Source organism: Sceloporus undulatus, chromosome 5 (assembly GCF_019175285.1).
Source record: "Sceloporus undulatus isolate JIND9_A2432 ecotype Alabama chromosome 5, SceUnd_v1.1, whole genome shotgun sequence".
Lineage (NCBI taxonomy): Eukaryota > Metazoa > Chordata > Lepidosauria > Squamata > Phrynosomatidae > Sceloporus > Sceloporus undulatus.
Genome location: NC_056526.1, coordinates 57,563,275 through 57,575,543, shown reverse-complemented (window position 1 = coordinate 57,575,543; position 12,269 = coordinate 57,563,275). Strand labels below are relative to the sequence as shown.

The window sequence follows — 12,269 nt, the reverse complement described above, 5'->3', positions numbered from 1 at the left end:
GATGTCCTGGACTAACATACCTATTGGAACAAAATTATCCCTCAGATTTTGTACTTCTCCAAATTTTTCTCTAACACAGTTCTCGCCTTTTAAAAATTGTTAAAATGAAGATAAAATAGATTTTAAAATGCATTATTGTTTGTGTGATCCCTCAGGTTGTTTCTGATTTATGGTAGAAGGCTAGGCTATCATGGGGTTTTCTCAGCAAGATTGTTTCAAAGGCAGATTGCCTTTGCTCTGTTATGAGGTTGGGTTTCCATGGCTGAGCAGATATTCAAACCCTGGCCTCCAGAGTCCTAGTCCAACATTCAAACAAGTTCACCACACTGGATCTCTCTGTAAATTTTACTTAAACAAACAAAATAAATAATGAAATCCATGATTCTGTTTTTGTTTTTTATGCAATCCTGATTGCTATAACTATTTACCTTTTTAAAAATGCTTCTTTTTCCCCTGGCTGTACTCTGAATCTTGTTTAGTCCCAGTTAGAATAGCCCCACTGAAACTGTGTCATTTACCTGTGTGTTGATAAATTCAGCAACAATGTAATGCATTTACTGTGGTTAGAACTAACTAATAAGATATAGGGCAATTTGTATTCTATAAAGTACTTTAGAAACACAAACATTTGAATTTGTATTTCTGTGCAAACTTTAATTGCAGATTGATGCAGACTTCTGAATAAGTGCATGAGAAAGAGATACAGCGGACCCTTGTTATATGCTGGGGTTTGGTTCTAAGATCCCCCATGGATAACAAAATCCGTGGATGTTCAAGTCCCATTAAATATTATGACATAGCAAAACGGTGTCCCTTATAAAAATTGGAAAATCAAGGTTTGATATTTGAAATTTATACTTTTTTTGAACATTTTCAAATGCTTGAATTCGTGTATAAAAAATCAGTGTATAAGAAGGGCAAACTGTATAGGTCTAATCTGCACTGCAAAAATAATGCAGTTTGACACTGCTTTAACTGCCATGATTCAATACTATGGAATTGTGGCACCACAGCTTTTACGGGGAAGGCTAATATTTGACAAAGCTAAAAATCCCAGAATTCCATTGCATTGAGCCATGGCAATTAAAGGAGTCTTAAACTGCATTATTTCTACAGTGCAGATTAGACTGTAGACTACGCTGTCTATCCCTACCTGAAGCATAGTTTTGTTGTGTTGTTATTTTAGATGTATTTGGAGCTGGACTGGAAAAATTACCCTGAGTTAGGGTTAGATATGTTACATGTTAAATAAATAACCAAAGTGAGGAAAACATTGCAGAAACACAATCTCTGGGATTAAAAAACGTTACCAGGCTAATTTCAGTGGGTCCTTGGTACCACAGGTTGGATGCATTAACAGTATGGAATAGACTGAGAGTCAGTATAGGTTTCTTCCAGAAGAGGGGGGCGTAATTTTGTCACTTCCCCTTGCAAGGCCTAAGACAGGATGAGGAAGATATAGCCCTCTGGATGGTGTTGTACTATAAAGTGCATCAGTCTTCCTTTGTACTAAGTCTGATGGGACTTGCCATCTGACAACATCTGGAGTGCCACATGTTCCCCATATGTGTATGAACTTCACCTTCCATGCTGTTCCAGAAAGTACTCAGATTCTCTGAAGTAGCTTTTGGGACCCCAGCAAGCTGCAGGAAGGAAACATGTCTCGCTGCTTTTTCCAGCAGGAGAGTCCCATGGTGAAATTGTACTCACTGGTGGTCTGAATCCAGCCCAGTTACATTTATCACTGAGTTGGATAAGTGAATAATGAAAAAAAGAAAAGTTCTGTTTAATATACATTGGGAACTCTTCCTTCTTGTTCTCCTCTTTCTTAATGGGAAAACTCTGCTTTTTATTTTAGGTTGGTGGAAATAAGCACACAATGAATGAGCACCTCCACATTACAAGCCATGGGCAGGTCCAGGTTCAGCAGCTGTTTGAAGACAACAGCAACAAAAGGACGGTCCTGACAACACAACCCAATGGGCTTACAACAGTAGCAAAATCAGGATTGCCAGTGGCTCAAGACAGACTACTGGACATTGCTCATAGGCGGCAAGGGAGTGTCAGCTCATTAAAGTCTGAAGGGCCCAGCAAGCTGAAAGCCTCTCTGATGACACCTGAGCAAGCCATGAAGCAATATGTGCAAAAGCTAACTGCCTATGAACATCATGAGATCTTCAGTTACCCTGAAATATATTTTTTGGGTCCAAATGCAAAAAAAAGACAAGGTGTAATTGGTGGTCCAAACAATAATGGATACGATGATGACCAGGGCTCTTATATACAAGTTCCTCATGATCATATATCGTACAGATATGAAGTCCTGAAGGTTATAGGAAAAGGGAGCTTTGGGCAAGTAGTAAAGGCCTATGATCACAAGATGCATCAACACATAGCCCTGAAAATGGTGAGAAATGAAAAGCGTTTTCACCGCCAGGCTGCTGAAGAAATCAGGATTTTGGAGCACCTAAAAAAGCAGGATAAGGATAACAACATGAATGTGATACATATGCTGGAAAATTTCACATTCCGCAACCATATCTGTATGACCTTTGAATTGCTGAGTATGAACCTTTATGAGCTCATCAAGAAAAACAAATTTCAGGGGTTTAGCCTGCCGTTGGTTCGCAAGTTTGCCCACTCCATTTTGCAGTGCTTGGATGCTTTGCACAAAAATAGAATCATTCACTGTGACCTTAAGCCAGAGAACATTCTGTTGAAGCAACAGGGTAGGAGTGGGATTAAAGTTATCGATTTTGGCTCTAGTTGTTATGAGCATCAGCGGGTCTATACTTACATTCAGTCACGCTTTTACCGTGCTCCAGAAGTCATCCTTGGTGCTCGATATGGGATGCCCATAGATATGTGGAGCCTTGGTTGCATTCTGGCTGAGCTCTTGACAGGTTATCCTCTCCTACCGGGAGAAGATGAAGGAGATCAGCTAGCTTGTATGATAGAACTGTTGGGTATGCCTTCCCAGAAACTATTAGATTCATCCAAAAGAGCAAAAAACTTTGTGAGCTCAAAGGGTTATCCTCGATACTGTACCGTTACTACCTTGTCTGATGGATCTGTAGTGCTCAATGGTGGTCGTTCCCGGAGGGGCAAACTGCGTGGTCCACCAGAGAGCCGTGAGTGGGGGAGTGCACTCAAAGGATGTGATGATCCCCTCTTCCTTGACTTCTTGAAACAGTGTTTAGAGTGGGATCCTTCCCTGCGCATGACACCAGGTCAGGCTTTACGGCATCCCTGGCTAAGGAGGCGTTTGCCAAAACCTCCAACTGGGGAGAAGACATCAGCAAAAAGAATTACAGAAAGCACTGGTGCTATCACGTCAATTTCCAAGTTACCTCCAACTTCAAACTCAGCTTCAAAACTGAGGACTAATCTGGCACAGATGACAGATGCCAATGGGAATATTCAGCAAAGGACAGTATTGCCAAAACTTGTTAGCTGAGTTTGAATAATCCGATGCTGATAAATAAACATACAAGAGATATTACATCACTGAGCCTTATTCATATGAAAAAGTAGCTCAGATTTCTATTTTTATTTGCTTGGTAACTTTAAACATTTGTATTTTTTCAGTACTCACTTTAAATGTGTAAGAAAAGTTGGTTTTGATTTTATAAAAAAAAAATAACATGGGGACAATGCTTTAAGTTTTTACACTTTTTTTAAAGGAAATGTTTTTTCTTATAAATAATAGCCTTACTATGGGATTAGTGTGGCACAATAATAATAGTGTCAGTGGCAGGCCACTGGTTATGACCTAACCATCATACATAATAGCTTGATGGGGAGGGGGGTCTGTGTCCCTGCCCCACACCATAGTTCATATTGGCTTTTACCTGGAGTGGATTTTTAATATTTTCCTAGTCCTTTACGTTTGTTTTCATTCTAGCACTAGAAACCAATCCTACAAACATCTCCCTGCATTTTTTTCTTTTGGTGATACAGAAAACATTCAGGGATACAAGTAAGATTCCATGTGGTTATAGATGTTGCGTTCAGAATATGGATAACTGCTGGATTTATGCATAATATATATAGTTGGCCCTCCATTTTCATGGGGGATCCATTGCGGACTCCCCTGCAAAAACGGAGGCTCGTGCTTGCACGTGCCATTGCAAGTATCAGAGGTCACCCCTCCGCATATTTCCAAGGGCGCGGATGTCAGATCCGCACATTAGGAGGAGCGACTGTACTTCCTATAAATATTTATTATATAACAGTAAAAAGGTTGTATCCCTAAAAGGCACTTCCATCTGGCACACTCATACTAGTCACTGCGCAGAACTTAGAAAAGTTGTTCTTATGGACTGTAACTTCCAGAATACTTTTGTTGACACAGGAGATTTTAGGAGTTGTAGACCAAAACAGTAACTTTTTATACCTCTTTCCCTGTGTTTACTCCTTACTCCACTCAGCTGTTCCATGTAAGGTGTCCAGAAAATGGAGTGGAAATTTTGAGAAAAAGTTAAATATATGCGATGCTTACTTATCAAGTCTAAACTTAAGAAGGTATAATTTGTGATGTGGCATTTAACACTATACTATTTGGCACATCTGTGAACTGGGCAGAGCAATCCTGTGCATGTTTATGCAGATGCGAGACCTGCTCTGTGTAATGGAACATAATTCTAAGTAGATATATATGGAATTAAAACCTGAAATGTATAAATTCCTTAGGCATCAGGGCTATGTACTCCTAACTAAGTCCCACTGAAGATTTACTTAACTGTAACAATCAACAGTAGACCTGTTCTGCTGTTAGTTTTGTAGAGAGGTGACTGTTCTACACTCTGTGGATAGGAGATGTGAAAAAGACTATATGGAATTCAGTGGAGTGCTTCTACACTGCACAATTACAGTACTATATTCCACTTCAGACAGTCATGCGATATCCTATGGAATCCTGGGATTTGCATTTTTAAGGAGGAGTGTTGTGAACTGTAAGTCAGAGAGCTCTAGTGCCTCACCAGACTACAAGTCCAGGATTCTACAGGATGTAGTCTTGGCAGTCAAAGTGGAACATAGCTCTATAATTGTGTAGTGTGGAAAACCCAGAGGTCAAAACGGATAGAATGCAAGCAGCAACTGACATGCAAGGAAGGCCATCCGTGCTCTTCTGACAAAAAAGACAACACTCTCTTGGTTAGATGCACAACTCAGTGGCCTTTTGATATTTTGGACTACAATTGTCTGCCATTGCTCTGGGGTCTCTATGGGCAGAAACTCATCTTGGATTGGAATTTTTAAAATGTATTGAAACTTTTAATAGGTCCAGATGTCTTCAGTGGGCAAAATGTTACAAAAATTAGGAGGCATAGTGAAAGAGGCTGTGGGGAAGGCTGACTTGACATTGCAGTAGTCAGAACAATCTTTCCTCCTGCTTGCCTGATTTGGTCATCATGGAAGGCGTGGGTCTAATAAAGGCACTGTACTCATAAAGATTGTTTTTTTAAAAAAACAACAACAATCTTAGTGTTGCATATAGCTATACATATGGAAACTATTATTCTCTAACGTAGGGGAGGTCAATTTGTGGCCCATTTATGTTGTTAGGCTACAACTCCCACTGTCCCTCATCATTATTTGTGCCAGCTAAAACTGACTATAATATCACACCACACTCTTATTATTCCACTTTCACTGCTTTCGCTGCCTCCTGTGTAATTCTGGGGTTTGTAGTTTAGTAAAGCCTAAGAGCCCTCTGGCTGAATATTATAAATGCCCCTCCCTAAACTACAAATCCCAGGATTTCACAAGGGGCAGCCATAGCAGTTAAAGTAGAATAATACTGCTATAACAGTGTAATATGATATTTTCCTAAATGAAGTACCAGCATTTGAAGGGCCAAATGTTGTTAATCCCTAATGTTTTATTCTGGTTTTGCACAGACTTATTCTAAACCACCAGCTTTTTATGCAGTGTGGTGATGTGGGGGTCTAATGGTCCTAGTGCCTGGCTGCTAAATAGCCAGTCTGTGATCTCTTATAGGTTTGACCACTGATCCTTTCTCCATCTGTCACCATTTAGGTCCATTATTATAGGTATCCAAGATCCCAAAACAGTTCAGTTTTACACATGCTATGTTTTAAAAAACAGGCTGTGAATAATTGGGATGCATACAAGTAATTCACCCTTTGTGGGTTTCAACTCTTGCATTAACATCTATGTTTAATTCACTTTTATTCTGGCAAATTTGTAGGTTTTGTTCATAAAACTGAGGATCCAATTTAACACAATGAACAAAATGAGCTGATTTTACTCCAGAAATGAAACCTGGATTATTTTATTGCATTTACTTTTTTGCCAAGACTGGGCTTGAGGCCTAGTGTTTGGCTTGATAAAGTAATCACACTAGAATTTCAAATCTTGACATAGGATTAAGAGGAGTGTAGTTCAAGGTGGTGTAATGTATGTGCATTCATTTCCAAAGTCCATCAGGCCTTCCAGTAATTTTTCTGCAAGTATGCAGAAATAAACTCAGTAACCTTTACAATTGTCTTTAAGAAAAATGTGATTACATCTTTAAATAGGAGCAAAACATTCTTCAGAAATGGTCTATATTTGGGTAGTAGATTATGTGTTTAAAAACAGAAAGTGGAAAGCGGAATAAAAATGGGGTGAATAAATACTACTATAAAATTGTGGTTATGAAAGCCAAACTTGTTTGAAGCAAAATATTTGGTGCCTGATCTATAAGCATTCAAACCTGTGATATGCACATTTGGGTCCTTTTATTCTCCCTTGCATTCTCTGTCTGCTTGAAAGAGGAATCTTTGCATTGTCTGCTCAGAAGACCCACCTGATCTGAACCAAGATCTTTCCAAACTTCTGTATACATTTCAGAATTTATTTTTCAGAGACCATTTTCCGGCACAGTTCCCCAGGAACTTTTGCTGGGTACAGCTATTAGATTAAATGCAGCCTGTGCAAGAGCACCACTGTGTTCATTCTGTTCATTGGATAGACGTGCTGTTGAATTTGACTTGTCTGATAGATTAAAACCTCATTGACTTACCATACCTTCAAGTCAATTAAACTTTCAAAGTCTAACATAATTTAGCTCTTTATATAACCTAGCTGGGGGTTTCTTAACGAAAAACCTTAAAAGCAATGTACTATCTAAAATAGAGCTCTGCTTCTCTGCTACAATTGTTGTGAGATAAATGTTTCAGCACTCCTGTAGAAATAACTGGAAAATGTGGGTCAAATCAGGTTTCACAGATGTAGGTGCAGGAGTGTTCAAACAAGTGTGCATGTTCATACGTTACTTCAACATTTTGTTGAACAAGAGCATTTTGTGTATTTGTTGCTGGAAAAAACCTTGTGATGCCAATGTTTCCCACAACAATTGTATTGTGTAGGACTGCCATTATCTTCTAGAGGTATTACTTGAATAATTAAGGAAATGTCTTTTAGATGTTCCGGTAATCAACAGAACTACAGTTTCTGTGTCCTTCTTTATGAAGGCTATTGCAGATTTATTGAATACTTTGTCCAAGTATTGACTGGAACAAATGAGGCTTTTATCTGTTTTAGTGTACAAGGAAAATGAAGAAGTAAAGCAACTATACGAATAAATTCATTTTAGGATGTCCTTCACAACTCTGGTAAACTTGAGAAGCTTGTACATGCAGAAAATCAGAAAACAATTGCAATTTTGTGTTATTCTTTATGCTGATAGTTATTGAAAACATTGAAGGGAAGAGTAGACATTGCTGCAGATTATTCTGTTTTGTATGTATGCATTCTTCTCATTGAAATAAGTTGTCACCATCTTCCCTTAACTGTGGGAAACAGGCTGTTCTTGAGGTAGGACACTTGGGGTCTGTGCAACTATTTCTTCTGTACAGTACTAGAAAGGCAAATTTCTGATTAGGTAGATACCATTTTCGGATAAATGTAGTTCAACCTAATACACTTATTGCTATCTTTACATGGGAAAAGATGGTCAAGACTCACACATGACTGAGATTACTCTCCAGAGAGGAGCAAATACACAGAATCTAGTTCTGCAAGGTTGTTTTCCAAAGGGGGGAAAATGTTAAAATCAATGTCACATATGCATTGATTGATATTTGAAGAGTTATAAGGAGGTTCAGGCATCAATTTAAAGGATTGTGGATGGTAGAATAAGGAGCAATTTGGTTTGGTAGCAGAAAGTTTCATGACTAATGTTCATAACTGTTGACATGCACAAATCTAATTATAATCATTGTAAAAATGTCTTTTAACTACTTAAAGCATGGTCCCCAGAGAGGCCAAGAAAGTTTCCGGTCAATTTCTTTTAAATAAAATTTACATGTTTTTGTTAACTTTCAGTGTTGGAAATGGGCATAAATAACAAATGAGGAATTCTCAGGAAACACTACTTGCCAAAAAGAAAAAACCAGCAAAAAAATAATAATAATAATAATAATAAGCTGAAGAGACGCTTCTCCTTGACAAATAATTTATGACTGAAAGAAGATGCTTATTCATCTTTGACAATTTACTAACACTTAATGTCCCCTTTTTGCATATGTAACTCTTTGTCTCCAAACAATACTGAATTATTTATAGTATTAAATGTACACCATTCTGTAGTGTGTGTGGCTATGCAATATGTGTGTGTGATAGTAAAAGTGGATTTGGGATCGAAGTATCCATAGCTTATCATGATGATTAGTTGTTTACTGTGGTGCTGATCCCAATGCTCACATAAAATTTATATACTGTATGTGCAGCCTTCCCTATTTACTCATATGGCAAGGCAGTCCTCATAAGTTCTGTCTGGAGAACTACATCCTCTATTGAAATTAATTAGGAATCTCTTGCATGTGTGGAAATCTGATAGATGCAGGAGTGCGTCGGTATCTGTACATGTTCTGGATGAACCTGTGGTTTTCTCTCCAGACCCCAAAGAAAGCCCATTCATTGTATTTAAATAAATGGATGCATCCATTTTATTGTTCAACCCAAGTTCCAAGATGTTAACATAAACTGACATGGAAGACTCACAATATCCATCAGCTAAAATGATTAATTTTACCTTTTTCAAACAAGCAGATTTTCAATGCCAATAGTGCATTTATGACTGAACATATTCATAATGCTACCGGAAACTTTTAGGCCAAAATACAGCGTGCAGAACTATTTTTTTTAAATTCTCATATAATGAAATCTCTCCTGTATGCTTTTGTATGAAAAGAGACAACCCCTCTAGAGTTTTCAGTGACTTGGCAGTATTCTGTATTGTAGCTTCTTTATATCTTGACAAGAATAAGGAGAAAGTAGGAAAGGAAAAAAGAAAAAATTAAAGGCTCTTGCATCTTGTTTTGACATGATTATGTTTTAAGGGCTCTAATTAGTTGGGCTAATAGATGTTGGCTTGGAAACTTTGCTTAGTCTCACATGTTACTGTTGTCTGGGGACATCTGAGCTTCTTTGCAGAAGTAGAAACAGCACGGTATTGTCTTTATGCAGTTTCATTCTGCCCATTCTTGCACCCACTGGAGTGCTGAATAATGTGCTGCTTCAGTGTAGTGGTACAGCTAGGGGACAACAGAGTGCAAGACGCATGCAAGAACCATGGAGGATACAATTGTGCCCTTGATGTTAACAATGTGCCTTTTGTTATAAACAACACCATGTTATGGAGCATGCAACTTTGTCTCTTTAACTCTTTGAATGCTATGCTATGTAGTAAGGTTGAAATCTATTTTTTTTAAATACCACATTTGTCTTTAATAATGTCCCTTTGAGCATAATCCACCAAGAGACATCCCTGCAGTGGTTTTTCTGCAGTGAAATTAATGATAGTTCTACTAGACTGTGTTCTGGGATGATTCTCATTTATTTCATTTGGGCAGCAGCAGGAGATGTTTCTGGTTGATTTTGCCTGGCATTTTCAAGGCCTTAATATAGATCATAAGGCAATCGTACTACTTAGCAGAGACAGAATACTCTGTTGTAAGAATTTTCATGTTCCTTCAAAGGTTAAAGATGGCATTTCATAGTAAGTAGTTAGCTGTAACTTTAACATCAGACTGATATTTTTTAAATAACTAATTTCCTTTTTGTTACAACAGCACTAGACAGAATCAACTGTATTTGCAAAAAGGAAAATAAATTACCTCAAACTCTTTAATTTTATAGTAAGAATTAATCCCAGGGCATTTGGTATGAACCAAAGTGCATTCCTTTTCTATGTGTCTGGCTCCAATAAAATGTGGCCAGGGATTTTTACAAATTGGGTGCAAAGGCATTTAATGCCACTTTTACTTTGCTGGGTGCTTGGTGGTCATGAAGCACTCTGAAAGAATGTCTTTCTTTTCTTCCTTTCTTCCTTTTATTAAAAAGTGCTTCATGGCTTTTGCCATTGATTAGAATGAGGCTTGCACAAAACCATGTGCAGCTGGCATTGAAGTGAATGGAGACTGGATAGCAACAGAGCTTGGGGAACTGTGTAGCAACAGGCTGTATTGGGCTCTTTAGACACATGTCAGAGTTCTTTTGATTCTGTCTGTTTTTCATAAACTTTTTCCCCCGATCAGAAATAGTTGGCTAGTATTATAAATTCATTTTTTAAAAAATAAAATAAAAAAAGGTTTCTGTGTCAGTAAAGATTTCAGCATTGCCCACTTGAAATAATGGTAGCATTGAAATAAAGCATTTGTGTATTGCGTTGTTTCTAGGGGCATATACATCTCTTCTATGAAATACAAATATTTTTAAAGTCATTGTATTTACTCAGCTCAGTTGAACTGCTACAATTATGTCTAAGGTGTACATTGGGGTATTTTTTCATTTTTTTTAAAAACCGAGCAACAACTTAGACACGTGACTGTAATATGCTGCAACTGTGTGTACTGAAAACATGTGAAAAAAAAAAGATTGAATGTGGATTGTGTATATATGTATGTAAAATTTTGTGTGAAACGCTGCTGTTTTCACAGCCCCACTTCACATTAAATATGTTGTAGGGGGTTTTAATCCTTGTGGCCAGTTTTATGATACTTAATGTATTGTATAGCTGATGACAGGAGTTAAGACTATTTTAGTGAATATTTGTTACATTTATTGTTGTGGCCAGAGATCATTTCAGAATAAAATTTTATGTCCTACATAAACCTTTCTTTTGAGTTTTTGAATTTTATGATGAAAGATTCTTTTTGATGGCTAGATTTCTTTTCACAAAACGCCAGTGGAACTAGTCAAATTACATTTTGTGCGGGATAAGTCCTTCCTGAATCTTGGTTCGCGAAGCAAAGCCAGACACGAGACATAGAAACACATTACAATAGTCTTAATTTTGTGTTAAGTGTAGTAAGAATTCTTGATTAAAAATCGATACTTTTTACCTATGTAAATAGGTTACATGGTTTGTTTAAGAGGAAGACTCATCAAAAAGGACAATATATCTGGAACAAAATATGGCTTCCTAAGTGTATGATTATGTTTAATTTCCTTTGTTCTATATTTTAGTAAAGTATTGACTTCTTCTGGCATTTGTTGTCCTATAAACAAACAATTCCTGCATAAGATGGTTTGTTGTTAGGTAGAGCTTCTGTGCCTCGCAAAGATCATTACTTGGAAAAGTTGCTTTTTGGACTACATCTCTCAGTTCCCCAAGTAACTTTTCCATGCACTGGCCAGTGGCATGGCATTGATCCTTTTCCCCTTGCAACTAGATATCCCATCATCAGCATACGCTCCTTCCACCAACATTGCTTCCCTAGTCCCTGGCTTGGCTTTTGTTCTACCTCGGACTGATCTTTAGGATAATCAAGAATAGCCTGAAAGTCTGGATTATATATTTCCATATATGCAATGAGTTATGAGCTAATTGGATCTAGAAAACAGGAAATAAGTTTCATTGAACCCACTTAGCTGTGATTAGACAACTACAGAAGTGGACTCTTAGTCCAGATCCAACCAAATATATCTGGAATTGTATATCACAGTCATGGATACATAACCTAGAGTTACTCATCTGTAGCAGATTCATATTCACAGTCTGTACATATTCACATAATCTAGAGTTGTGCATCCATAAGGGATTTGTATTCATGGTCTACACATATTCAGGAAACAAATGTAAAACTTGGCCCTGCTATTTGTCAGCATTTATCAAGAAGAAAGCAGTGCTTTTAAAAAAAAACTTCAGATAAATGTCAGATGTTGGCAAAGCAGAAGAGCAAAATTTATCCTTTTCCACATTTGAGAACAAATGGATACAGTTTTATTTTTATGTCACTGAAAATCCAAAACAACGT

General features: G+C 37.5%; 1 protein-coding gene across 2 annotated transcripts in view; it reads left to right on the top strand.

Moving 5' to 3' along the window:
• DYRK2 (dual specificity tyrosine phosphorylation regulated kinase 2) overlaps positions 1–11,123 on the top strand; it is a 33,008-nt gene extending 21,885 nt beyond the window's left edge. For both annotated transcript variants that reach the window (XM_042467523.1, XM_042467524.1), the window contains exon 3: positions 1,859–11,123. In XM_042467523.1, the coding sequence (XP_042323457.1) occupies positions 1,859–3,457 (1,599 nt within the window). In that variant the 3' untranslated portion in view covers positions 3,458–11,123. The remainder of the gene's footprint in view (positions 1–1,858) is intronic.
• Positions 11,124–12,269: the final 1,146 nt, after the last annotated feature.